Below are 27459 nucleotides of genomic sequence, written 5' to 3'. Positions count from 1 at the left end.
TTACCTATGGTATTTGTAGGCTGAAATAGTTCAGCTAAAGAATTGGGTATTTAAATGATGACAGGCTGTGTTAAGTAATATGCCGGACTATGAGCCATCATTAAAATTTTGGCTTTGTGTCCAAGGCAAAACGTGCTAAATGGGAAGTACTATTAATTATCTGCAAATATTTTGGATTCATGTCTAATATGCAAAGTGCATACTTGCCATATTAACAAGGACAGAGCCCAAATCTGTGTTGGAGCTGGGCAAAACATGTAATCTTGATTTAATTACAACATGCCTGTCTTAAGTGAAAAGTGTTAGCTGAACGTGTCTATTCTGTTAGAGATGAGGAAGTGCTTCTGAGAAATATATCCCTTATGGGACTCAAACTGAGCAGCACTGGAGCCAAACATCCAAAGGAAGAACTGGGACTTCCATTATTACAAACCTTAAAAATTAGAATAGACAAAGCAAAGATAATATCTCCTAGAGCTGAAGAGCAGAAACAAGAGCAGGCTGTCTCAACCCAAGTACATGAAGAGTGCTATGAAGAAAGCTGCTAGCCCATACTTCCAGCTGGCATAAATTTGTTTGGTCAGTGTTACTTTCAATGGCTTTTTCTTTTTCTTTTTTTTTCTTTTTTCTTTTTCTTTTTTTTTTTAAAGAAAGAGGCACATTTTACTTGAAAGGTATTTTCATGGTGATTTTTTTGCCTTTTCAAAATACATTTTCTTTAATGAAAAACATTAAAATATTAAAAGCTGAAACAGTAAAAGAGTTGTTTCCTCCTGTTCTTGCCCTTATTTGTATGTTTTACCATTTGGAACAGAAAATGAAAGAGGGAAAAAAAAATATATCACTTCTGATTAGGAGTACTTCTTTTAAATGTTTCAAAACTTGGTACTGTCCAAAACTGAGAAGGGTGAATTACAGAGGATGATGATAGGGTCTGTTAGAGGGCTTAGTTCCTTACCATCCACCCCACCATCACCCCTACATCTGAATATCTCTCCACTCTATATGAAGACCAAAATTATAACAGATGCAGCAGGGGAACAGTTTGCATTAGAGCTTTATTTGATTTTTTAAATGGTAGATTAAGGAGTGTATGTGTTTGGCAGTTTAGTTGGGTACCAGGAGAAAATGGAGGACCAGTAATAGAACTGAGTAGATTTTTTTCTCCATTTCAGATTTCCATTATATGATAATATGAGTGAAATAACTAAAGTTTGGAAGCAAAGGCCAACTGACTCTTTTAGCTGTACTGCCAGTAATATCCGTGTTCAGGGTTCCAGCTAATAAAAGGCAGAACCATCACAGACTCTCCCAACATATCACTATATATCAATTTCCTCAAAATAATAAGAAACTTCCTTGCTTTTTTTTATATCCACTAGAATCGCTAGTAAACTCTGGAAAGCACTGTCACTGGACAGATGAATCCACCATGCCCTGGATAACTGAGATACTGTTTCTTTAGGGAACGGTGTCTGCTGTTGTAAGGTTATATCTGCAACTTTTTCCTCTACCTTTTGACAGCAAATGTTCGTATATTTTAGAAACAAACTTGGTCTGGTTTATCGTGCAGCATCAAATCACACCACAGCTAATACTGAGTTTGACACGACGTGACATATTATGAAACAGTTGCTCAGAGCTTCAGATTGTATCACAAGGTTTTTTTTTTTTATTTATTTTGCTCCCATCCACATTTTCTCTCCCTTCTCTAAGCTGGGGGATCTCTGTGCAATGTTGTTAGAGCTGAGTGTATGAAATCTGGGTACAGGACGTTCTTTGTACAGCACGTGCTTACCCTTTTCAGACAGGAAGCCAGCACATCTCCATAAACAATGTGATGGCACCAGTTAAAGCTGTGTTGCTCTTTCTTGCCTGCAAGCCTATATCTTCTCAAATCACTACATACTTCAGCTGGGGAAGGCCTGACTAATGAAAAATAAATTAATACTTTGAAAGCTGCAATGCTGTGAGTTTGTTGCTGTACATCAGCGGCTTTCAAATCAAAGCTTAACTAGAATTGATCTGGTACTATCTTTAATAGAGGTGACACTGCAATTTTTCTTTGGGGGCACAGAAGCATATTTTTTTTATGTATGAATACACGTTTCTATTCTATTTTTGCCTCCATTAATTCATTCCTGTTCTGTATTTCTCTTCAGCTTTCTCACAGGAGGTGTTACACCTGAATCCAAAGCAGCCCAAATATTATCTGGATTTTTCTGGTTTTCTGCCTTTTGTTTTCTGATTGTTGTAACGTTGCAAGTGCTGCGTCATCAATAATATAATCAACCAAGAAAAACAGGACCTTTCCTTTTTGTGAAAGTCACATTCCTCATTGGACTGATGATTACATACCCATTTCTTTCTCTCGGTAGATGTGCGTCCTGGATACTGCTTCTCTTCTCTGACCAACGGGCGCTGTGGCAATCAGCTCCCCCAGCCTTTGTCCAAAATGCAGTGTTGCTGTGACAGCGGCCGATGCTGGTCTTCTGGTGCATCCACCGCTCCCGAAATGTGCCCGATCAGATCCACTGGTATGATTCTACCTGCATTCTTACGAGCGTGGTTGAGCACTGAATTAGGCAATGATTTTCTTTTATTACTAATGCTTTCATTAAAGAACAGAATGATTGAGGCTGGAGGGCACCTTGGGAGATTGTTTAGTCCAACCTCCCTGCTCAAAGCCGAGCCTCCTATGGCAAGTTGCTCAGGACCCCCAGGAGACTAGGTCAAGCAGACATAAACAAAGGATTTTATCTGTTCCTAATTAATGTTTTGTAGCCTGGTTATTCTGACCTTACCTAATTCAGGTTTTGCTTTCAACGTCTTTTTCAGGCTCAAGTTACTTCCTCTAGAGCCTTCTAATAGGTCCGTATTCCCTCTGCAGTTTCATTCTCATTGGAAAACTAGGGTTTCCTTCCTCTTATGTCTAGCTTTCTGAGGTGCCATTTATTTCCTGAAGTTTGACACAGAACATGATTTCTGTCTGCTACCAAAATATGCTGTACTTTATCGCCTCCCTGTGTATTGAGAACCCCAGATAACGTGAGATTTGAATTTAGAGAAGATGGTGAGCAGATTGCAAAACTGAGTGTGAGGGAGTGGAGGAAAGACGTTTTTGAGGTTGTTTAGGACTGGAGACCTAATAAAATGCTTCAGAAAAGAAGAATACAAGAAGCTTAAGGACTGATGGGAGGAGCTCAAGGGAGGTGCAGAGTTTAGGGAGGAATGGCGGTCATTACATTATAGCAGTGTAACTCTGAGGAAATTGTCAGAGGTCATGTATGGGAGTGTTTGTTATTCTTGTTTTTAATTCTTTGAGTGAAACTGCGTAATACTGGAGCAGAGATCTATGATCAGAACTCTTGGAACACTCTTCTTGGTTCTGTCACTATCTCATTAATAATATTTAAACATGTTAAATGTCCAAGACTGGCTAGAATAATGCTAACAAAATAGTGTAATCTATTGTAATCTATTGATGCTCATCTGAAATAGGAAGACAAGGAGAAAGCTTTCAATCTTAACACAGTCCCTGTTTTCTTGACATACTTTCTGATTATTCATATCTAACTGGTGAATAAACTGGGTGGAAAAGTGAAGTAATTTGGCTAAGGCTGAAGACTGAGACGTGGTGGAGTAGGAGCTAGAACCCAGGACTTCCTGACTCATAAATCCATGCAAGGTCTTCTAGGTGATGGTTACATGCCACTTTTTTTTTTTTTTTCTCCTGACTTGGGATATAAATTGACACTGTAAATTACTCTTTTCAAAAGTGCTTTGAAATTCTTTGAAAGGCCTTACATGTGTGTAAGGTATTGCTGTCATTATTTAATCAAGTTCAATTATTCCTTAATGTATCCTGAGAAAACAAGATGAGGAATTTAGAGCTGTCAGTGGCCTGCAGTCTCTCTAACTCTGAAATGGAAATTACTGCAATATTAAGTGGAGCACTAGATGCATAATGTAACCCAGCAGTTGCATTTTCAATGTGGGCAGCAGACCCAGATGTTACTATAAAAGAGGCTGTTTATTGCTAGAAATTATACGTGGAGATTAAAGTTGCAATAAAAAAAGGCTTGCACTGTATTTCTTCGTGTAACATGGCAATAATTGTTTATGTGGAATGACAGGGTTTACCATTGAAGCTATAAATACTTTAAAAGTAAAATGAATCAGGCATCCAGCTGTGTGTGTGTTCAATTCTCACCTTAGCAGTCCCTTCACGTGTGCTAATTCCGTTCAACCGATAGGCAGCCCCAAGGCCATGACTTCTTTTTGCACCGAAGGCCTAGACTCCTGGCGGATTGGCTTTGGATAATTAGGTATTAGCAATCTAGAGTGAAAAAGAAATACAGTATTGTTTATTTCACAAAGACTGATCAGTGGGTTGTAGAGAATGTGTGATTGGAGAATTGACTATTAAAACCACCATCATTAGCAAACATTTGCACATTGAATTTTGTGTATGTACATACACAGATACTGTTTCTTCTGAATGTCTCTTTTATCACAGGTAGACCACTGATGGAGAGTAGATTGAGCTTATGTATTGACAGGCAAAATAGAGAGCTAGGGTAAAAACCAAATAAACAAAATACAATACATAATACAATAAAATCTTATTGGGAATGATTTAAAGATTAAAATCATTCTAAGGAACAATAGAGGGAAATGCAGTGGCCCATGAAACAAACTGATCACCTAAGAGTGTTAAAATAAATGCAAAGATCATAATTGGGAAAAGCAGAACTTTAGGCTACCATGTTTATTTAACAAATCCTCTGTGGTTCAGGAAGAGCTTCTAATGTGTTTTACAGGTGGAAATAGAAGTGAGATTAAAGTGTTGAAGGCTGAAATACCCAGCTTAGTTCTCCCAACACTGAATTTATTTTTCAGTTCTCATTTTTTATATTGTTTCAGGAATTCATGCATCTCTGTAGCGTTTTGTTTTCATTATATAATTTCTCTCCCCTGTTACGCCATAAACGTTAAAATTTTGAAGCTCGAAGATACTGGCTGCAGAAATAGTTATTTGTGTACATACGAATTGTGGACATGAATTAGGTCAGCTGGAAATGTGGTCTTTAATTGTCATACACCGCGTGCATTCTTTGGATCACAAGTTTCAAACTCATACTTCCCAAAGACAAAAGGGTCGGGGGCAGGAGGAAAAGTGGGGCAGTAGGGCAGATGCCACTAATAGAGATAAACAATAGGAGAATGCGTAACACTCAGCATAGACTGTGCTGACAGCAAAGTAGATCATTTTCCCATCATCTGGGGAAGGACAACCTCAGTGTGGAGCTGACTCAGTTTCTCTTTGTCTACGCACCTTAAACTGACCTATGCACAGACCTCATTTGGTTTCTGCTTTTGTTGGCAAACTTCATTTTCACAGGGAAATAGTGTATTCATTCTCTAATTGGTTTTGCCTCATTGCTTATATTTATATTTCTTTGGTTTAGGAGGTTAACTTTTAAGAAATCCAGTTGAAACTGGGCTTTTTTCCCTGTTCAGTATTTTTCTAACTCTGTGGCAAGCTTTGTATTAAATTAACTTGGGATCAAGTCCAAAAGTCCTTCTTTAGGTAAACTTCCCACTGAGTTAATCAAAGATTTTGCCTGAAAGAAGACTAAGTAGATTAAGATCAGGTCCCTGCCTCACTGTTCAATTTCAATCCAGACTGTCAGTTACGTTATCTTCTTACTAGCAGTTTTCTGACAAGTAGTATTGATATCCTCCTATGGATTACTTAATTCGCAGAATTAAGCTCGTTACTATGAAGAAAACATATAGGCTCATATTTCCAAGGTTATTTAAGGTTTGTGATTGCTGATCTGAAACACTCCAACAAGGAGGAGTATTGGATCAAATGGAAAGGCTGCAAGAATCTAAAACAGCATTCATGTTTTCATGTTTCAGATGAGTATCGCAAATTGTGCACAGTAGCTGCTTTGCTGCCAGCAAGACCTGACCTTCCTCCGGGCCGTCCTGACGTCATCCCTCCACCACTCGTTCCTGGTGTTTACCCTCCTCAACAGCCAGAAATTGTCTATCCATCTCGGGCTCCACCACCTCATGGTAGGAACGAAATAATAACCTTTCCCTGCACTATTTGCATTTAGCTTTAAAACTATGATTTTTCAGGAGCAATGTGCTCCCTTCAGCTGTTGGTATCTTTTGCTTACTTTGTGTGGACATATAGTCTCTGGATATCCTTCTAATCATAGCCTGGTTACCACGCATCTTACAGCAAGTGTCCCTCATTGGTAGTGTTTCCCCTGTTAAGACAGCATTCAAAAATTTCATCCTCACTGTCCGTACTGAGGCCCATGCATTGTAGTAGTTACATTACTGTTACTTTAAGGCTATTGTGAGCTTTGCTGCATGTCGACATTGAGGAATGTGACTAGCTCTGATTAGGTTGTGATAGTTACTTACATTAAAGAGCTTGGCTGGGAGAAAATAGCTTCTTTCAGGTTGTTTTCCTCACTCTCGCTTGGGCAGGTAGGAAATGTGCCGATAAAAATACAAGTCTGCTGGACACTGAGGCTGACCCAACTTGAAGAAATAACTTTTTCAGTGATGCGCATGGATAGGTTAGGTTTCTCTAGAGCAAGGAGGAAGCCAGAGCAGAATATCAGTATATTCCTTATTCTGTCCCTTGCTCAGGGAATTTAGTACATGCCCACATAGTCTGCAGTAGGCGTGTGCCACCTGAAATCGTTTGGCATAGCCACATACTCTTTTGCAAGTAAGCAAAGCTCATTCCGCCCATGCTCTGTGCAGATGCAAGCAGGCTCTGCTTGCACTGGCACCAGCTAAAACTATTTAGTCTTGGTTCAGCACCAAGCTGAGCTAATAAGCCTAAGAGGCAAAGTATGTTAACTCAGGCCTGACACTGCACTGACGTAGCTGCACAGCTTCTGGTCAGCTGGGAGCACGGACAGAGCCAGCTCACATCTGCCTGCCAGAGACCGTATAGGCATACATTCCAAGGTTATCCCTGCCCTCCTCTCACTCTGCTATCTATGAAAACAGAGATAACTGAACCAGTCTGCCGGCTTTTTGCTACTGTAGGCTTTTAGTAGAGTCCCTGCTGTGCCACGTACCCACTTTACCACTAGGTATGAGCAGACTTGGTCCTCTTTTGTCCTACAAAAGAGGAAAACAGGATCAAACTTGTGTGGTCGCTAGCTATTTTCAGACAAATCTCTAAGAGTCAAAGTGCCATTTACTCTCTCCCAATGCTGATTTTACTACATATTTCATGTTATGATGGAAGTTAAATGTTGATTTTTAATGGAAAACACTGCACAAGTTGCAGATTACGAAAAATGTTTATGATGAACTATTAAAATATTTTTCCAACTCTGTTATTTCAGTGATCTTGCCGGTGAACTTCACTGACTATTGCCAACTGTTCCGACATCTCTGCCTTAATGGGCGCTGTATTCCCACTCCTGGGAGCTACCGCTGCGAGTGCAACAAAGGATTCCAACTGGATGTTAGAGGGGAATGCATTGGTATGTGGTTTTCTGCTGTAAATCACAGAGGGGAATTTTCTTTTAAAGAAAAATAATTCTTGCCCACACAATGTAATAACTCTGAGTTCTTAAATAAAACAACACCCCCTCAAAAAAAAACCCCAACCAAACCCAGTAAATAGACTTCCAAGGACTAATTGCTTTCAACTGCAAACTTATTTTTACAGCAGTTTTGCCTTTAAGACAGTATTTAACATATCTTGTAACTTGCTCCAAAATTATACAGAAGTAAGGATTTCTTATTTTACTAACCTGGGACTATAATGTGTTTATTAGTGATTGAAAATGACCTCTTTAAAATGCTACTGGCTCTTTGAGTAAGCAAATGACCTATTGTTAAAAAAAAAAAGCGGTCATGATCTCAGGCTTAGTAAGATTTACAAGTCCTCTTTCAGCTCATGAGGAGTATCTTGTTGGGCTCTAGAACCCTTTAATTTTGGAACTCAGCCAGAGCTTGATCGTAGGAGCAAGGATCAGCTGTCTCTTACATGCAAGATTTTCCTTCTGTCAAAATCTGTGTCTCCAGAGGGGCTGGGAATGTGGAGGTGTGGGATTAAGGCCTCTACCTCTCGCACGTGCAATATCTTGTCTTGTTGATTACTCCTTTTTCCCAGCTCCTCCTTAGCTTACAACATGGGATCCTTTTACTGGGAATTCAGTGGTGTCCCCTTTCCTTTCAGATTGAAGCATTCTATTTCTCCAACTACAACCCCTACATACCTGAATACCTTTCAACCAATGTCTTAATAAAAATATACTGTCTGTGCTTTGCAGATGTTGATGAATGTGAAAAGAATCCATGCATCAGTGGAGACTGTGTGAACACCCAGGGATCCTACATATGCCAGTGTCGTATAGGATATCAGAGCACGCCAACTAGAACAGAGTGCCGAGGTAAGTTACAGCCATATCTGTACTATTGTATACATACCAGGAGGGAAAAGAGGTTTTAAGCAAAATTTAACAGATGTGTTAAATATGAGGGGTTTAAAGAAAAATAAATCAGATATGGCAGTAAAAATGATTAACCTGCCTGAGCTGGCTGTTTAGTGACTGGGTTATGAAGACAGACATTTTTTCTTGTGTTGAAAGTATCTTGGCATCATTTGTGGCTTTGAAGTGGAAGAGACATCTTTTCTATTTTTCGTTTTGTTTTTTAAACTGTTGAGACATATTTTTCTTTTGCTTCTTGAGGTTTCAAGGAAATTAAACATCCCTTCTTTGGAGAAACCCTTTACCTCTAAAAGACTGTTAGAAGACTAAGAGAGGTGGGGGGAAAGATAAGTCTTCCAGTGGGTTAATGCAAGAGTACAGTGCCCATGTGTTGTCCCTGCCCACTGTCAGAGAAAGAACTGAACATAACTTACAGCAATGAAAACTTAAGTAAGGTATGGAAAAGTAGTGACGCACTGGGAAAGTCTAGGTGGGGAAGCTGTAGAATCCAGTTATTGGTGTTTTGAAGACCAGGGTCAATAATAGTCCTGATGGTCTTCATCCTGTCTTCCTGTGGGAGTGAGGAACGCGTACTCCTCAGAAGTCAGCCCTCTGTCAGGGTTCTGTGGCTCCCAAACTGTCCTGCGGGTGGGAATTTGACTGTAAAGGTGGATGCAGGCCTTTATAGTTAAGTCATAATGAGAGACTTCTGGCAGGAGAATGAATGACTACTTTGATATTCCATAAGAAATGAAGCATCTAAATGGAACAGGATGTTTGAATGCTCAGAGTCCAGCTTGTCTTCATATTTTGCTTTCTGCATTAAGAGGAAGATTCCTTGAGCATGCACTCATTCTGAAGTAGAGAGTTTCTAAAAAGTCAGAAGAAAGCTATCTGTATTAGCGTGTGATTTTTTTTTTTTTCCTTCCCTTTGTGAATCAGAAAGGTATTTGTGCTACAGAAGCTTACTTCAATCCAGGAGGACGTGCAGAGCCAGCACCACTGCTGCATGTTGCTAGGAGTATTTGACCTAATTGCTGCCAAACAGCCATGTTGTGGAAGCATCTTCATAGTTCAGCTGACTAGTGGTGAAGGAGTGCTGAAGTGGAATCTCAGCAGTGTTGAATTTACTCATGAGTCATTTTTGTCACACGCTTTTAATTTGACTGATTCATTACACAAACACATGGTTGTCAGAAGCCCAGTAGCTTAATGGCATTAAAGTGTGGTCACTTAGCAGTTCCTTTGCAGTCTATGGGAACTGTGCTTGCTTGACAGGCAGTTCAGAAAATGCTACGTTGTGCAGAATCTTTGTTTTCTGAAGGAATTTTTCGGACCAGTTTAGGGAAAAGAAAAAGGCTAGTGGGATGTATTTGGCAAAATATGCCTGTAGCACTGGTGCCTGCCAAAATCGGCATTTGCTGTAAAATTACTTCGCATGACTACTTTGTATGTTGAGGTTTTATTTTTTGCATACACAGATGCGTATGTGCTGATACGCTTTTGCAAATGTATTCCGTACGTCCCATTCTTGAAAAATGAAGTCTCCATAATGACCAGATGTTTATCTATTCCTTGCTCTGAGGTTCCAGGGGAGAGTTTTTTTTTCTGCATGATGAGTCTGATAGGTGACTGATTAAACATTGCAGTCTGTATTGCAAGCTACTATTATTAGGAGCACTTATAATTCTAGTAGGAGTTTGACTGAATGAATATGTTAATTGGAGACATAGATGAATAAGGTTGTCACATTATGATTACTGATCAAAGCAAAAAAATGCTTTTCAATTGCAGAAGAGGGGATGTAAAATAGACGTCAAAAAAAGTGAAAGTTTATGATGATTAGCTATGAAAGTATGGGAGTCAAAGTTTTAATAGCTAAGTGCTTACTATAATCTACCCGATATTTCTGAGAGGAGGAGGTCAGACTTTACATGGAGATGGCAGCAATTACGGACATGTCAGTGAGAGGGAAGCTATGATTTTTGCAGGCTTCTCTGAGGAGGGGAAAAGATCCACAATGTTATTGCATAGTTTGAAAATTAGAAATGTAACAGAAACTAGTGGTGGGTCTCTGGTCAGCTGTGTGTACGTAAAGAACAACAAGATTCTGTGTTAATTTTCTGCATCGTGATTTAGATTACATCAAATGCATAAAAGTACAAATCCTAATGAACTCTAAAAACTAAAAGGCCAGGAAGATCTTGAGATACTGTAGCATTTCTGCCTGTCCTCAGGAAGAAAGCTAGTGGAGTAGCTGAAGCCAGACTCGGGTTCAACTGAGTACCACAAAAAGTGGCAGGGAAGGGACTGAGGAGAGAGAAAACTCACTTTTATGCATTGCTGATTGATGATGCTTGTTTATCAAATGAGGGGAGCTTTATCAAGCTTGTATGCTTTTGCTGGAAGTCAGGAGGGCTGCGAGCTGCCACTGCAGTGACCTGTCACTTGAGCGGCTCTTGCCTCTGCTGGCCTGGTTGCTTGCTTGCAAAACAGTTATTTTCAGGGATTTCTTAGCAGCTTCCCAGAACTACCACGCTGCTAACAAGGCAAATATATGCTCATGATTTCGAGAGGCATCAGTTCCCCCTCAGATAGGTGTCTAAAGAGCAGGGGCATTTGGGAGGATGCCCTGTGCTCTGCGCAGAGATCCTGGGGAAGGGCACTCCCAGGGTATTTGGAAAGACAGTGTGGTTGCATGATAGATGGGTCAGCATGGGCTGGTTGAGATCGCTGTGAGTGGAGTCCCCTGTGTGCAGGAATCTCTGGGAGATGGTCCAGGCCTTGATGGAGAACACTGAGCAATCTGAAAAATGTCTAGACAGTCTGTCTCAGCATCTCCTCTCCTCTCATTTGGAGGAGAAGGAGAGCTGCCAGCCTCGTATGATATCACTATTCAGGTCCTGCAGAGCACTTGCCAAGCACCTCCTGCAGAGAGAGGGAAATAAGGTTCTGATGTTTCAAATATAAAATAAGTAGGAGAAATATCTTCTGAGGTGGGAAAGTCTTGAACTTTCCTGTTATCTTACAAAGCAGCAGCAAAATACAAGCTTCCCCCATCTTTCCTTCAGTCGTTAGCTATTGTTAAGTTAAACTTCAGTAAAAATATTTTCATGATGAACAAAAATGCAAAAAAACAATTGAAAGGGTCTGATTCTTGTTTGAGCAAGCTGCAGGGTAGTGTTCACTGAAATTCTTTCACAGCAACTTGAAATTTCAAGCTGATGAACATTTTCCACTCATAATGTTCAGTTATGGAAATCAACATAAATCATTTTTCAGGGGAATATATTTTACTTGTAGTGTTAAAAACCTAGGGGAAGGGGAAATGGGAAAAATTCCTCTTAAGTATAAAAAAGAAAAAACCTCCAAATGTTATTTTTCTTTTCGGTTGGCTTTCAGACATTGACGAATGTTTACAGAATGGTCGTATCTGTAATAATGGACGATGCATAAATACAGATGGCAGTTTTCACTGTGTGTGTAATGCTGGCTTTCAGGTGGCAGCTGATGGGAAAAACTGTGAAGGTAAGGCTTTTCTGAAGCTACTCTGTATCAGTAATTACAGTTGCAAGAGGTTATTCACATCAATGAAAAAGAAAAGGACCTCTGGTGGGGGGGAAGGGAAGTAACAAGGAATCAAATTCCTAAATACCTTTTGCTGTATCTGTGAGGGCAAGTAAACTGTCTTTTGCAGCCAGTTCTGGAGCCTTGGCTTGGCAATCCTCAACGGGATGTCTGTCCAGCAGGAGAAATAGCACATACCACTATCGCAAAATGCAGTTTCTTTGATGGGAATGGTGCATTTTAAAACGGAGCACAAGTCACATGCTGCCTGATGTTACTGTGTGTTTAACAGCATGCTTCATGGGATCTTACTGGGTGACGAGCAATGTGTTTTATGTAGATGCAGTCTGGTCTGACCCATAAAAACTGTTTTAAAAAAAATTTGTAAACATAATTGATGTGTTCCTACCTCCCAGACCTTTAGTAAATGGGGGAAAAAGAAGAATGTTCTTTATCATGCTTCCCAAGGTCCTTGGGAGGGTTCCCAATGATCTATTCATATGTTAAAGGAATTTCAAGCACTGTTCTTAGAAACATTTTTGGCAGAATATTATCTCAGTGATTCAGCTCAAAGACTTAATGCCAAAATTCCTGGTTGGGATAGATACACGATTTTTTTTTTTAAATCGTAAATTATTTTTGTCTGACTTAGCCTGTAAGTAAAAAGAAAACACACCATGTCTAGAAGTGTAATTTCTGTCCAAGACAGCTGCAATATTAAGGAAAATAGCACGATTCCGAATATATTGTAATGTCATTATGATCCAGTGATTTTATGTGCTAGTAGTGATTCTGTTAATCCTTGGTAGAGACAGACATTTTAAGACTCTGTTTTTCCTGACTCTTTTTTAGATACAGTTTAGGACTATAAGCTGCTTTTTAAATATCTTATTATGGAACTGTATTGACTAAATATATTTGGAAATGAAAGTATTTTGGAAAAAAATTGATTCTGATTTCTTCCTTTCCCACCAAATACCATGTGCTAATAGTAATAAGAACCAGGACATCAGCAGTCTGGTAAAACATTTTTAATTCCATTGCGTATGTTGCCAGAATGTCTGTTGCATCTACTTATGAAACAGTTTCGTATCTGGCATTGTAATGCATTGCGTTTTGTTCTTAGGAATACATGTGCACACACACTAATCAGTAAAGACCATGGCATTGTGCCATACCTTAATGTAACTGTGTATAGTTAGATGAAATTAGTAAATAGTGGTGGGTTTTTTTGGATGTGGCATACAAAAATGATTTCATTTTCACCAGGACGAAATAAAGACTAAGAGGATATAAAAGCTTACTCAAATCAAGCACAGAATTCTCTGTTCTTGCTGCTTTTTTGGTGTAACTGTGCAGGGTTCAGAATAGCAGTGTCTGGGACCTCCACCTTTTCCTATTTGAATCCTTCATGCTGTGCCGTTCAGTCAGAGGGTGAATAATGCTAGTGTGAAGCTATGATCAGTAAGTACCCTCCTATGTGACCTGTCATGCTGAATCCAGGGAAGGCGTAGGTTTTATTTTAGATGGAATTTGATGAGGAAAGTGCCCACAGAATACATGCTTGAGCACAGTGCTGGGAAGTCTCCTGCATCATAAATCTTAGACTCATCCAGTGGAAGTTACACTCCATTGTGTTTTCACTCCAAACACAAATACCCACTCCTCTCCTTTCAGGTGTTCTTAGTAATACAAAAACGTCTTTACCATTCCAAACGAGAGGCTGCTTCTAACCTAGCTTCTGTTTACATCAAGACTGCAAACCACCTTTTCTTTTACCCACCTTTCTCCCTTTTTTAGGGTTTTTACCAACTTGCAGTTTTTAAGCTGTCCAGTTTTTCATCTATTTTTCATTCTCCTTGCTCTTTTTGGATGCATACCTTTATATGTTAATGGTTCATTATGAAAAAATTGAGTCATTGCTTTGACACTCTCTAGGACAGTGCAGTATGTCCCATCGTATGTTTCTGATTATCGTGTACCTCTGACAACTAATAAAGAAATTAAGGTTTGTCTTTTGGATATAACTAGTAAGAGTTCTTTTACTTAAGCATTATGAGCATTATGTCTGTTGTGTACATTTTCAGATATGGATGAATGCAGCATAAGGAACATGTGCCTTAATGGGATGTGCATCAATGAAGATGGCAGTTTTAAATGCATTTGTAAACCAGGATTCCAGTTAGCATCTGATGGACGCTATTGCAGAGGTGAGTACAATAAATTACAGGTTCCCAAAGCTTGTGAGTCATATCCCTCTGGTAACTTCAAGAATCACCTTATTTCCTTACCGAGATCCTTGGGGATAAGAAATACTGGTCAGAGTTCTCCTCAGATATGCTTTTTTAATCAGCTAGAATGATTTGTCATTGTGCAAGACGGTACTTGGTTTTCTCCACAGCGTTGAGCAACTGCCCTAACCAGCCAGTGGGAAATATTCTTTGATCAAGGACTGTGTGATCTGACCTAGTTAAACTCCAGATTTTTTTGCCTACGAGGTCTTCTGCAGTTTGGCTTCAGTATATTTCACTTTTTGCATTTGGCCTTTTAAAGTTTTCTGCCTTTGGCCACCCAAACGTCCTGGCTCATTGTCTTTGGGTTTTTCTCCCATTCCTGCCTGGGTGTTCCTAGTCAGTACAGCATCTCCAAGGAGTGCCCAGCACCCTGTGCGACTGAGATTCAGACAAGAGCACCACAGCAAGATTGTCTTTTCCATTTGCTGCACTGGCTCAGCAATACCCCCTGTGGGAGACACTGCAGCGTTCTGGTTGCTAGTTATGTCATCAGAGTTTCCATTCAGTCCTGTCAGGAACTGGAAGTTTTGTGTGTATAAATCTTCACGTTTCAACAAGTTTTATAGGCACGAAGCAGAAGTCGAAATAAGGAATAAACAAGTGCTGGGCCAAGTTACTTACGGTTTTTCTTTTGAAAAATTGAAAATCTTTTAACTCTTGGAATCAAGGCAGAAAAAGTGCTTGCCTATGCTTTGGCAAATTTTTAAAAAATGTCACACTGGATTACACAGCAGCACCTTGTTGTCGACCAATAACAAAAGTAAATGTTTGAATAAATAATTTGGTTTTGAGTTACTGACATGAAAGGTGAATTAATTTGGATCTTGTTGCTTCTTGAACACTGTCCCAGTCTTAGATCTGAACTGCATGGTGTCTAGACTTAGACTTTAGATCCAAACCAGGCCAATAAATCCAGTAAAAAGTCTGGAACTTCTCCTGTATTTGACAACTTTTGCACTAGGCATGCAGGACAGTGCTACTCCAGCCTTCAGGTGGGGGAATCATTTCTAATGAGAGATGACCCCATTCTTGCTTTGTAATAGGGTTATTTTGATTGGGAGAATGAATTGTTCTTTAGTTTCTCAAATGAACAAATGTGCAGGTCCATACAAGTGTCTCCCTTAGCTTAACAGCTGCTGGCTGTGTTGGCGGCAGCCTTCACACTCTTAGAGCTGTCAGCTTTATTGCTGTTCTTACCTGTTTTCCAAGTGGTAGGTGTATGTCTGTGCTTTGCGAAAGCTTATTTTCCAGCTTGTCTATGTGGGGGATGGCAGCGAGACTTGGTCTCAGACTTGGCAGGGAAGAACTCGATGCCCATCAGGCCTTGGCAGATCAGCCAGTCTTGTTCCCAAAGACCACTGGCTGCTCTCTGTGTCGTTAGAAGGGATGTGACTCACTGATGCAAGCTCAGCCCAAATGCTTGTCTTGATTTTTGCCTTGAGCATCTTTTGGTATTTTTTCTTTTTCTTTCTTTTTTTTTTGCATCAGTCTGTGCACTGAAATGCCATCCAGGGAAATGGTATGTAAATTGCTTCAGACTACTTAAAAACCAATGATACTCAACTTCACAGCCTCTGTTACATGCCTTCTGGCTAAACAGGAGTATGCATACAGCCAAAAAGGGGTTTCTGGCCCCAGAGAAATGTTACTTCTGTGCATCAAAGGGAGAATATTTGAAAATTATCCAAAATTGCAGGCAACTCAACTGATTCCTACTGAAAGTTGGAACAGAACTTATAGTAAAATGAAGGATTTCTCCCACTGCTTTTCAACACTTACAGTAAGCCTCATTCTCTATGGATGAACATGGGAACGTTCATTACGTGTTAAAATTGCTATTGGGTCAAAACAAAACCAGTCTTTGAGACCTTGACACCCCAATTACACTTTTTCCCAACTTTGTATTTGTCTCCTTTCTTCCACTTGCCCAAAGTATCATGAAATAATTCCCAGGAATGTAGTGGCTAGAGAGAGCACAACTGTCTGGTAAATGTCTCCAGTCATGTTAGTAAAATTTTAAACGTAATGTCTTTTCCTGTACATTTAAATGTTTGTCCTTATTGAGTCCTTTCTGTACACACCACATGTACAGAGTAAGTAACTTCTGTCCTGCAGAACGGTTAGCCTTTGAAACACTCGTTGTTCACACTGCATATCCTGAATTTGTTTGTGAATTGAATGCATTAAGATCTTACACAAGCTTAAACTCTAAGCTCATGCTTGCACACACGATTAGTGCTCATGCATATCGGGAATGTGTGTATGCACAAACTGACATTTCTGCAGCAAATTGGCTACCTGCCTGAGCAATTTTGATACAGAATTGAACATGTATTTTTGCCAAACTCTTTAGGGGATCAACAAAGCAATGTAAGAATTGCAGTGTGCAACACATTGCTCCTATAAACTTCTTATTTGATGCAGTGTAAGCTGAATCTTGAACTATTAAGAAGAATTTCTAACCCGAAGTTGGGGATATTGTAATTGACACTTAGTTCCATAAAACTGGAATTTAAGTATAAGTACAGGGCTTATGCTTGGCTGTCTGGTAAAAAATTCCACTTAGGCTTTATGAAGTAACATGCCAAAAAAGAATGTTACACCGTAGTCTTGTGTATTCCCTGTAATACAAGACATACTAAACTTATTCACCATTAGCTTCTTTTGCTGATGATTTGCTGATGATTTTTCAGAAATACTTACATCAGGCAGACAGAGGTTTAAGGCATTATTTCTGTTCCATATATTGTTATGTCTTTAGACCAAACAGGAATTCCCCAAATTGAAAGCTATTGCAAGGCAACTGAAAGTGGCAGTTTAGTAGTCTGAGTAAATTTTTCCTGGTTAGAATTAGAGGACTTAGTGTACCCAGCTGGCACTACTGAGCAAGCTAAGCAGAAAAGGCAAAAACTCATTGGACATGGAGAATGAGTCCATTAGTTGGTTTTCCAGAACCAGGTTGAGGTATTCTGGCAAAAGTCGGAAAAATGAGTATTTTTGAATTTGTCCAAATGGTGAGTTTTACCGCAGAAGACAGCGGAGCCATGTCAGCGTTAGAAATTTGGACTTTATGCCTGCATGTGCGGTTGTTTTACACAGGTGGAATCTCAGCCCTGGTAAAAGCAGAGGCTTTTTACCCCATCTTCAATGGAGCCAGGTTTAAAGCTGATCTGCACAATTCTAAGCGACCCACATTACCTTTCTGTAAAATATCTATAACAGTAACATTTCAACACATTTGTGTTCAACACATTTGTAAATCGATGCAAAAGAAAATGGACTGTACATTTCACCCTTTATTAGCTTACAAAATCTTTTTTAAAAATGAAATACAAGAAAAGGAAAAAAGTAACCTCGCCTTTCTGTTTCTATAAGTAACCTTAAAAAAGGAAAGTTACTTTTTTAAATTTTTTTTTTTTTAGGAGAACTCATATCTGTCAAAGGAGTTCATTATTGTCTAACAAAATAACTGTCTACACTGTTAAGTAGTATGGGTACATTTTGAAGTCCCAACTCTGTTTTTGCTTACAATGAGTAAGGACTAACTTTAAAGTGGGAAAAGCATTTAAGATTTGTCTGAAACAGAACAAAAGATTGCAGGATTAAGTAGAAATGAATTGAGCCCATGTACTTAAATATAACTTCTATTTTAAAATGCAGTTTGAAAAGGGAATCTTGGATCATACAAGCCATGTTTTATGCCAAACAACACAAACTAAGTAAAACACAGAGGTGTTTCACTCTCAATTTGCCCTTTTAAGGTCAGAAAAAAGGAAATTGTCACACATGCTGTCTCTTGTATATATTATGGAGGGTTGTTATGAAGTGATTATTTTATAAAGGTTATACATACTTCCAAACAATATTTTAAACACTCCTTTTCTTAATCACTTATAAAATAATGGCATGCTCTCTGTGTCTAGAGAATGATCTTACTATTAACAGGATATGTAGGCTATATAATTTTTTTACTAATTTGACATCCCTTTGTGATAGTTTAATGTTGTAAGGCTTCATTCTTGTATTTTATTGCTAAGGGCCTTGTTGTTCAATGTACTATTGTTGGGCAAAGATGGTAGCTTGTGCTTGGCAATTGCTCAGGGCTCAAATCATTAACAAATTCCTTTCAAGACTGGAGTGCAGTCTGTCCATTGGAAGTTTATAAAATGGGCTGTAATGAGCATCTGATAGGAAATCCCAGTTGTCTTGCAGGTCACCAGAGAGACACTATGTGCAGGCAGGGTCTGACTGTGGACATTCAGACATGCTTCCAAAAACTGAACCTGCAGCAGGAGGAAGGGGAATTCTTTGGTGGCCCTGTGAAGGCACTTCATAGGAGGGGTGAAAGATTCATTTTGCTATTTGGACTGGTTTCTTACAGCATGAACTAACTGTTACACAGAGAGAGAATGCCCTGTTACGCATTACAGAAATCCTTTGTCTTAGCAGTCACAGTTTCCTCCTTCCTCTGATTGTTTTTGCCTGAATGACCCTTAAATCGGAATACGTACCTCTTGGGAACAAGTTAGGAAAACGTAGTCCCTTTTTGCTCTCCAACGAGAGCGAAATTGTTTTATTCTTTTTATTTCCCCTGAATTTTGCATTTTCTTCTTCCTTTTCACTGAATGAATTTATCATTATTCATAATAAAAACTTTACTTCAACTAGTTTCCATGTACACTTGATGTTTTTCTATAGGATACATTGAAAGTAAGCTGCGCAAATGCAAGTTTCAGCCAGGCATTGAACACCATGTAATTTAATTTCTAATAAAGCTCATTCTGTTCTCCAACAGACATTGATGAGTGTGAGACAGCTGGAATATGCATGAACGGGCGCTGTGTGAACACTGATGGCTCTTTCAGATGTGAATGCTTCCCTGGCCTTGCAGTAGGACTGGATGGACGCGTGTGTGTTGGTAAGACAAGTATAATGTGTGGCAGGTCGTAATTAACCAATGTTAAGGCATTAATGGTAGACTGATGGACAGATCAAGTTTGAATGTAGAATTTACCAGTTTTTCATGGATTGGTGGATGGTAGTTATAGTGGATACTAATAACTCTGGGATATTTACTGTAATAGCCCATTTTGCTCTTTTTTTCTTTTCCTTTGCATTTAAAGAGAAAAAACGTGTGGGCCTAATCATAAGGTCAGGTAGACTGTCCAGTATAGTGTTGTTGGAGGTGAGTAGTGCTGTATCAGTTTCGACTAGGTGAGAATTTGCCCCGTTTCTGTCAATATAAAATTATTCGTCACTAAGCTTAAAGGTTTAATTACTCTTCCACCTCTTTTTGAAGAGGGACATATCAGTTTTTCCACTTCTGCCTGTTTCTCTGCAAGTAAAAGATGTTAGAGGTGTTTGATTTTAAAATTCTAATGTGTCTGACAGCCATTATGGGCCAGTTTTTAAAAAGTGAGAAATGTCACCCCTGGACCTGAGAAGATAAACATTTTAAATCTTATCCACTGGAATACCATTACTGACTTTTTCTTTGTTTTTCACAAGCAAAGAAAGATTTCTTTTTTTTTTTTTAACAGCAGCATATTTTGTGATCTTTTCCTTATGCAAGTTTTTCTTTTTCCCTCATTCTGCCTTTTTTGAGGTATAAAATGAAAACGAAAGCTTTAGTGTGGCCTTAGTGGGCTTATTCCAGGGTGTTTTACCAGTGGTGATTTTAGCCTTGATGAATCAGAGACAACTAACAGGGTTGGGAGGGGGAGAGAAAATGCTGCTTGTTGAAATCAAATCAGTCCTCTAACTCTGAGAATAAAGTAAACAATACTCAGGTTTTTTCTGAAGTTTTGAGATATACTTGGTTCTATCTCCGAGATCCTGCTGCTGGGCTTGTCAAGTTACAAGTGAGTAATGTCCCTGTCACATGGCAGAGACTTTGTCCCTTTTCCCCATGGCTTCTTGCTAGTTCAAGGTTAAGTATTGGTTGTCCCCCTGGTAGTTCACTAATGCATGTGAAGTCATTAAGTGCAGTAACTAGTTTGTATGTCTGAACTCTTAGGAGCATAAGGAAGAAGAATTTCCTGTCCCGAGTAGCGTGAGGGTATAGGTGGGTGAAAAGCATAGGGAAATGGTGAAAGATGTTTTGTTTTGACAGCTATTTTACAGTGTTTATGACACCCGAGCTAGATTTAATGCTTGTTGTAATTTATGGCAGTATAGTTGGCTATGGCAGGATTAAGAGAGATTTTTTTTCCTCAGATACACATATGCGAAGCACATGCTATGGTGGCTACAAGAGAGGACAATGTGTGAGACCATTAACCGGTGCAGTTACAAAATCAGAGTGCTGTTGTGCCAGCACTGACTACGCCTTTGGGGAGCCATGTCAGCCCTGCCCAGCGCAAAATTCAGGTACAGCATATTTACCGGTACATATTCTAATCTAAGCTTTATGTTGATAAACTATTTTTAGAAAGGTAAAATACAGTTTTGTATTAACATTGCACCCTAAATCAGGAGGGTTAAATTGTCGTATAACATGTTATATATTTTGAGCAATCTGCTATTTTGTGTGTTGGAAGAGTACAGGAGAGAATATTTTGAGGCAACAGTAAATGCCAGTATCTGGGCCCAGGGTTGTTACATGCATTAAAACAGATTTTCAGACGACAAACTGTATTTTGATGATGTGGATAACAAAAACTATAATTTTCACCTCAAGTTATTCATGGAAACATCTTGAGTAATTCATATATTCCAGTCCTTATGTACACCTGTCAGTCAGATGTCTGCTGCCTGAATTCTATATCCTTCAAGTGATCTGAAATTCATTATACAGTAAGTAGCCTTTGGATAGTCAATGCATAAACAAACGTCCATTTAAATCGGTTGAGAATATTTGAGTCTCTCACCAAAATCCCCACCAAGCGAAGTTGTCTGGAGCGTAACTTCTCTCTGGCAAGAAAGCAATCCTAATCATTCTCATGGGCAGAATCTGCTTTTAGAAAAGCAACTCTTCCAAGAAGACTGTGCCAACACAGTCCTTGCCGTGAAGCCAGTAAATAAGAGACCATGGTTTCATGGAGGTGACTGACTGCAGGAAGCTAGTTTGAAGCCCAACTTTTTTGAGTGATTCTTTTCACTCAGCGAATTTGTTGTTGCGTATAAACACAATACGCCATTCAATATGTAGTTCAAAAACATTTCATACTAACTGGTATCTGCTTTGTAGGTAAACATAGTTTTAGATTTATATTTTAAACTTGTTTTAACTGATAGCTTTATGAAAAGCAGTAGGGAGACAAAACCAGTTGGAACAAATTAGGCTGGTTGAGCTGATGTGAGCTCTTCAGCAGGAACATGCTGACCACCATTTTATAACACACTATGTTGTTTAGAATAGCCAAACACCAAGGAAATGTTACCAGAATAGGAAGGAGCCTTTCCAGATGCCTCTGCTGATATCAGTGAGCTCTTCTTATTGTACAGTAGAGTGGAAATCTTTTGTAAATGTTGGAGACTCTGTCATTGACTTCTGTTTTATATTTGAATTACTTTAGCAGAACATGTACATAGTGGAAGCTATTTTTCCTGTGTTATTTTGCCCACCTCTTCAATTGTTAAAAAAAATGTGATCTCATGGAGGGTGAAGCGTAGCATTTCTTTGGGCTTTGAGTCGGGGAGGGAAGGAGAAGATTTCTTAGAGAGGAGCATTGTATCAGAGAGACTGAAAAAAATTCCTGGAAGGAAGACATTTGTCTCTCTGTGCTCCTCAGAAGCTCTTTGCAGAAGTTCCTGCCATTCTAGACTAAAAGTTTTGCTGATGCATGTCCAGAGCAGGTCTGCTTTCACATACAGTGGCAGGGATTATTTCATTCAAGCAGGGGTACATATTAATCTGCTTGTTGTGATAATATTGGGAGATGTGCTGCATGTGATTTTCCTTAAAGAGAAGACAGCTAATTCCATAAATATTTTCAATATTTATTAATTTTAGCAGTGTAATTATTTGGGCTGTTATTAAAGTGCAAATATATTGGAAAATGCTGACCTATATGGCAAAAATTAATGCTGCTCTAGTTGTCAGTTTATTCTGTTAATTGTTCTGAACTCAAAAGAAGAACTTGAACCCAGCGGTAATTGAGGTGTTTGAGATACCTTGATACATATTTTAATTATTTTTTTTTTAAGGATAAGAGATCCTTGATCTGCTATGAACTCCTGAAGACACTCCTGCTAAATGAAGTTAAATATAGGCTAGATTTATAGGAAAACTTCTTCTGTTTCATGGTCACTTTGAATATGCACCTTGAGCAAGGGCTTGGACATACAAGTTCTGGAGAATCTTCCTGTGAATATGTTGTGGTTTGTTCACGTAGAAGGGCCAGCATGAAGTTTATGTCTATTCCTAAATGCCTCAGTTCACCCTGTGAAGTTTTTTTTACTCATCCAAATTCATGAGCAGATGCAGACCCTGAATCTGCTAAAATGTTTCACAGGTTCAGAACACTGTGAGGCTATTAATATTTTTAGAATAATTGAAAGCCTTGTTATTTCATTTGAATAATTAATTAACATATCGTAAATGGTGATGCTGAAAGCCATGAGCTAAGAAAGAATGTTTCAGTAAATATTTTAATATTTTTCCAGCTGAATATCAGGCTCTGTGCAGCAGTGGAACTGGCATGACTGCAGGAGGAAATGGTAAGACCACCTAATTTAATTCAAATTATAGCAGTTCTGGCTAAAAGTGTTACCTTGGTGTCCTTGATCTGACAGACATGCTGGTGGGGATGATGGCAGGAAAGAATGGGAGGAAGGCTTATTCAAATGGCTGTTAGCAACATATTGGAATAATTTAGGATGAAATGAGTGGAGCATGCTGTTTCACCAGTGCACCCTCTCTGTTTTATGCCATGGAATGCATATGAGTGTTGTTATGAAATAATGGCAAATTTGTGAGAAGTGTGATTACCTATATGACTTAGAAATCATATATATGTCATATTTGCACATTTCAACTGAAATAATCCTGAAGAATAAAACGATGTTGAACATTGAAACATCACATGTTTTCAGCTGTCAAAAAGGCCAGGCTTACAGAGTTAGGTTAATTACAGAGAAGGAGCAAATGATTACAATAAAATCTTTGTAGTCATAGAACTGTGAAACTGCAAACTCGAAGTCAGCCAATGCCCACTAGTAGATTTGCTGGGAAAAGCATTCAGAAAGGAGGGATGTTCATGCTTTGGAGAGTGATGCCATCTGGAAATGCTAAGAATCAGGAGATACAGGGAGGCATTAGCACATATGCCTCTCTGAATGCTTAATATCCCAGTTCTTATCTACAGTTGCAAGTCTCTTAAATGCCTGGGTTTTAAATCAGTGTGAAGGAGATGCTATTTCCTCTTGAGTGTGAATATTTAGGTGTGAATTCCCTAATCAGAACTACATGTTTATAAATATGGAGCAGCCATTGTTAGTGATATTGAAAATACATATTTTTCTAGTTTGGAGAATTAACCTCCACAACACCTCAACAACTGACTGGGTTTTTGTTTTTGTTTTTTTTACCTTCATGTAGATATTAACGAGTGCTTACTGGATACCGATCTCTGTCCAAATGGAAGGTGTGAGAATCTGCATGGAACATACAAATGTACTTGTAACCCTGGATATGAAGTGGATTCAACTGGGAAAAACTGCATTGGTATGAAATGTCCCATTTTTCATTTTGAAGTTTTTATCTTGTTTTTATCGTCCTGCTTGTTTTTTATCCATCCATGCTTGTTTTTATCCTCCTGCACCTTTTTTTTCAGTGTTTCATCAGATCCACTAGCTGCCTTTCTGATATTTCTGGATGTTTCTGCTGAATTCTTGTTTTAATTTCAGTGCTTTGCGATGCTCATAAAATCCTCCACTGTGGGGCTGTAAGGGACCATTGCCATCAGTGACTCAAATCACTGGCAACCAGGCAATAAACATCCAGTTCAGTTAAGTCTACTGAATATGCACTCTGCAGTACCAATGTTTTGCAAAATCAAAATAAGCCAGATCCTGCAATTACAATGCACGACTAGAGGGATCTAGGATCATTGGTGTGCTAGGTGCCTCCGAGAGCCAGGGGATTTAAGTAAAACTCCCAAATGAGCATAAGAAGATAAGCATCCCATATGCTATAGAAGTCTTACGTGGTTTCTCCCAACTCTGACTTTGGGGAAAATTCCCTTTCAACTTTCAGACAGGGCTATTGGTTTAACTGTGTTAAGTGTACTGGCCAGACACAGGAAAATTTATTGTCATTGGAAGCACCAGCAGAATCTGATGGCATGGTGTCTGTAGCTAGGGCTGATTTCTTGTGCTGTACAAGTGAAACAAATCTAAAGCCAAATTTTTCATCACAGAAAAGGTGAAATAAGTTGTTCTTGCTCCTTAGAGGTGACTAGTGGAAGCACTGTGGCATGGGATAGAAAGAATTCAATTAAGTAGCAGTCCAGTCTGTTCTCACACTATCTGAGATGTAAAAAAACCCATCAGATGCCTGCAGACTCCTGTTACAAATTTTAGTTCTGGCAGTTCTCTTGTTCCATTACATGGTCCCTTCAAAAGCCCATAACTTAAAACCTTCTAGATTCCTTTTTTCCACTCCTGCATTGGTGCGTTGTTCCAGACCTCCTTTGCACAATTGATTAGAAATTTCTTCTGATTTCCTGTTAAATTTATTCGTGACCATTTTATTACCAGTTGATGTTGTACTAATATCATCCTTTGACTTAGCAGCATGTCAGCACTTATACCCAAAGTATTTATAAAGAATCATCATATCCTTTCTCAGACTCTGTTGGCTAAACTATCCAAATCCACACTTTCAGTCTTTTCATGAAAGCGGAGCCTGCAGCCTTCTGTTGAACATGACTGATCTGACCAGTATACAGTGTTCTGATGAGGTCTGACCAGTTGCCTTGTATAGTGGTGCCAGCAATTCTCCATTGCCTCTAGGAATATCCTGCCTAAACTGATTCTAGAGTGCATTAGTCTTTTCTCAAATACGTGTTATACTTTGGGATCAAAGTCAACCTCTAATTAGGAGCTACATCCAGAGTTTTCTCTTCTTGATAGCCTTCAACTGATGAGTTCTGGTTTATAGCATGTTATTGTTATTGGTCCCTAATTGCAAGGTTTTGATGTTGGTGATTATATTTCACCTTATTTCTCTCATTCACGTTGTCAAGATTAATTTAGTCTTGCATGATTCTCTGTATTGGTAATAACTTCCAGCTTAATATTGTCCACAGTTTTTGATCCTATTCATTTTTTATTTCTTCATTGCAATGAATATTTTATAGGAGCAGTCCCAAGACTGATCCCCGAAAGACATTGCCAATATCCTCTCTCCATCATGATTACTCCCCTTTTTAATATACCCTACTGTAATCTGTCCTTCAGCCAGCTCTGGAACCACCTTAAAGTTCTTAAATTCCTTCCTGTTATCTCCAGCTTATGTAATAATTTTATTTGGGTTCTGTATTCTCTACTTAAACCTAAATAGCTTAAGTCATCTGTGTTATCCCAGTCTAAACTATCCACTATCTTATTTTTAAATAAATAAGAGTTGATCTATCTTTGAGAAAAGTCATGCTGTAATTCATCCCATTTTTCCATTTGTTTCTTTGGCTTTAATTATCTATGTCCCATTTCAGTGTCTGCCCGTAGCTTATGGTATCCCTTCTCTTCTCCCCATCCATCTGTGAGTTTTCCAGCTGCTCCCCAGCCCACCCTGTTGCAGCCCACATCCATGCTCCATCACAGCTGTTTCCCATTCTTCCATAATGTTCCACCTGGCCCTCTCTCAATTTTTCTGAACTTCTGTGAAGCTTCCCACATGGTCTGTTTTATTCTGCAAATCTCCCCGCTTTTCCTAACACTTTTGCTGTTCCCAGCTGCTGCACTGACCCTCTGAGTCTTCCTGACTTCTCTCAACACTTTCTGAGGCTTCTCTGGCTTAGCCAATTGTTCCTGTCTGCTCTTAGGGTTTCTCCTGGTCTTCACCTGCCATTCGTGGCCCATTGCCACCTTCTTTTAACTTCTCTCTAATGACCACAGCTCTTCCAAAGATTTCCTAAGGGCTCTTGAAATTTAGCACTAGCACCTCTGAAGCAAGTGTAGACTTACATTGGCCTTGTTAACCATAACATCTAAGACAGTTAAGAGCCAGCTTGGAAAAAATGATGATTTAAAGACCAGGATGACCAGCAAACCTTTCCAAACCAATCCTCTCCTCATTTTTTTCGTGACTGTGGGAGCTGATGTGCAGGGTATCAGAGACTGCATAGACCTATTCCACAATATAGGCAAGATGAAAATGTGATTCCCAGCTTTATTTTGAACCGTGGTGTGGCTGTCACATGTTATGTATATATGTAGGAAGGAAGTATGAGCTCTTATAAAAGCAAAGCAGCCTGCTAAAGAAGAAAGCTCAGGAAAAAAGTCAACAAAAATATACAGAGAAGGTGTTGTGTTTTTTTTTTTATTTTTCCCTATTTAAAAAACAAAATCAAAATGTTAATTTTTCTCCAGGTGATATTTGTGTGGTTTGAATTAATATAACTACTATTGTTTCCGTTATTTTAATGATAGTTTTCATGAAGAAGAAAGGTGCAGTAAGCAGGAACTTTAGTGTTAGTTTATTTAGAATGGTCATTTCCATTTGAAATAATTCCAAACCTGTTGTCTACTAAAAGAATCCAGAAATCTTTTTAGTGTCTTTGAAAAACAGTGCAAGTCATGTGTGTCAATATTCTCTCTTTGTCCCCCCTTTGTCTCCTTCTTCTCTCCACATACGCAAAATCTAATGAAATGTGGCTGCTGGGAGGAAAATTCTGTCCTGGCTTCTATTCCAGAAATGTTTTCTTTCTTAAAAGGTTCTTGATTTTCATTATAGACATTGATGAATGTGCACTGAACATGCTGCTTTGTGACAATGGGCAATGCAGAAATACCCCTGGAAGTTTCACCTGCACCTGTCCAAAAGGATTTGTATACACTCCTGACCTAAAGACATGTGAAGGTACTTGGTAAAACTCCATTTCATCCTAGTTTTAATCATTTGGATTGTTCTCAGATTGTGCCAGAAATACTTTGAACCTTGATGAGGA

General features: G+C 39.0%; 1 protein-coding gene across 1 annotated transcript in view; it reads left to right on the top strand.

Annotated features, from left to right (window-relative positions):
• FBN1 (fibrillin 1) overlaps positions 1–27459 on the top strand; it is a 155834-nt gene that overhangs the window by 64978 nt on the left and 63397 nt on the right. Inside the window, exons 9-19 of the mRNA XM_068410939.1 lie at positions 2379–2537; positions 5929–6087; positions 7392–7532; positions 8328–8447; positions 11889–12014; positions 14141–14263; positions 19143–19265; positions 20564–20716; positions 22955–23008; positions 23889–24014; positions 27246–27371. Of these exons, the coding sequence (XP_068267040.1) occupies positions 2379–2537; positions 5929–6087; positions 7392–7532; positions 8328–8447; positions 11889–12014; positions 14141–14263; positions 19143–19265; positions 20564–20716; positions 22955–23008; positions 23889–24014; positions 27246–27371 (1410 nt within the window). The remainder of the gene's footprint in view (positions 1–2378; positions 2538–5928; positions 6088–7391; positions 7533–8327; positions 8448–11888; positions 12015–14140; positions 14264–19142; positions 19266–20563; positions 20717–22954; positions 23009–23888; positions 24015–27245; positions 27372–27459) is intronic.

Source organism: Nyctibius grandis, chromosome 11 (assembly GCF_013368605.1).
Source record: "Nyctibius grandis isolate bNycGra1 chromosome 11, bNycGra1.pri, whole genome shotgun sequence".
NCBI lineage: Eukaryota > Metazoa > Chordata > Aves > Nyctibiiformes > Nyctibiidae > Nyctibius > Nyctibius grandis.
This window is presented reverse-complemented; position numbering and strand designations above follow the sequence as displayed.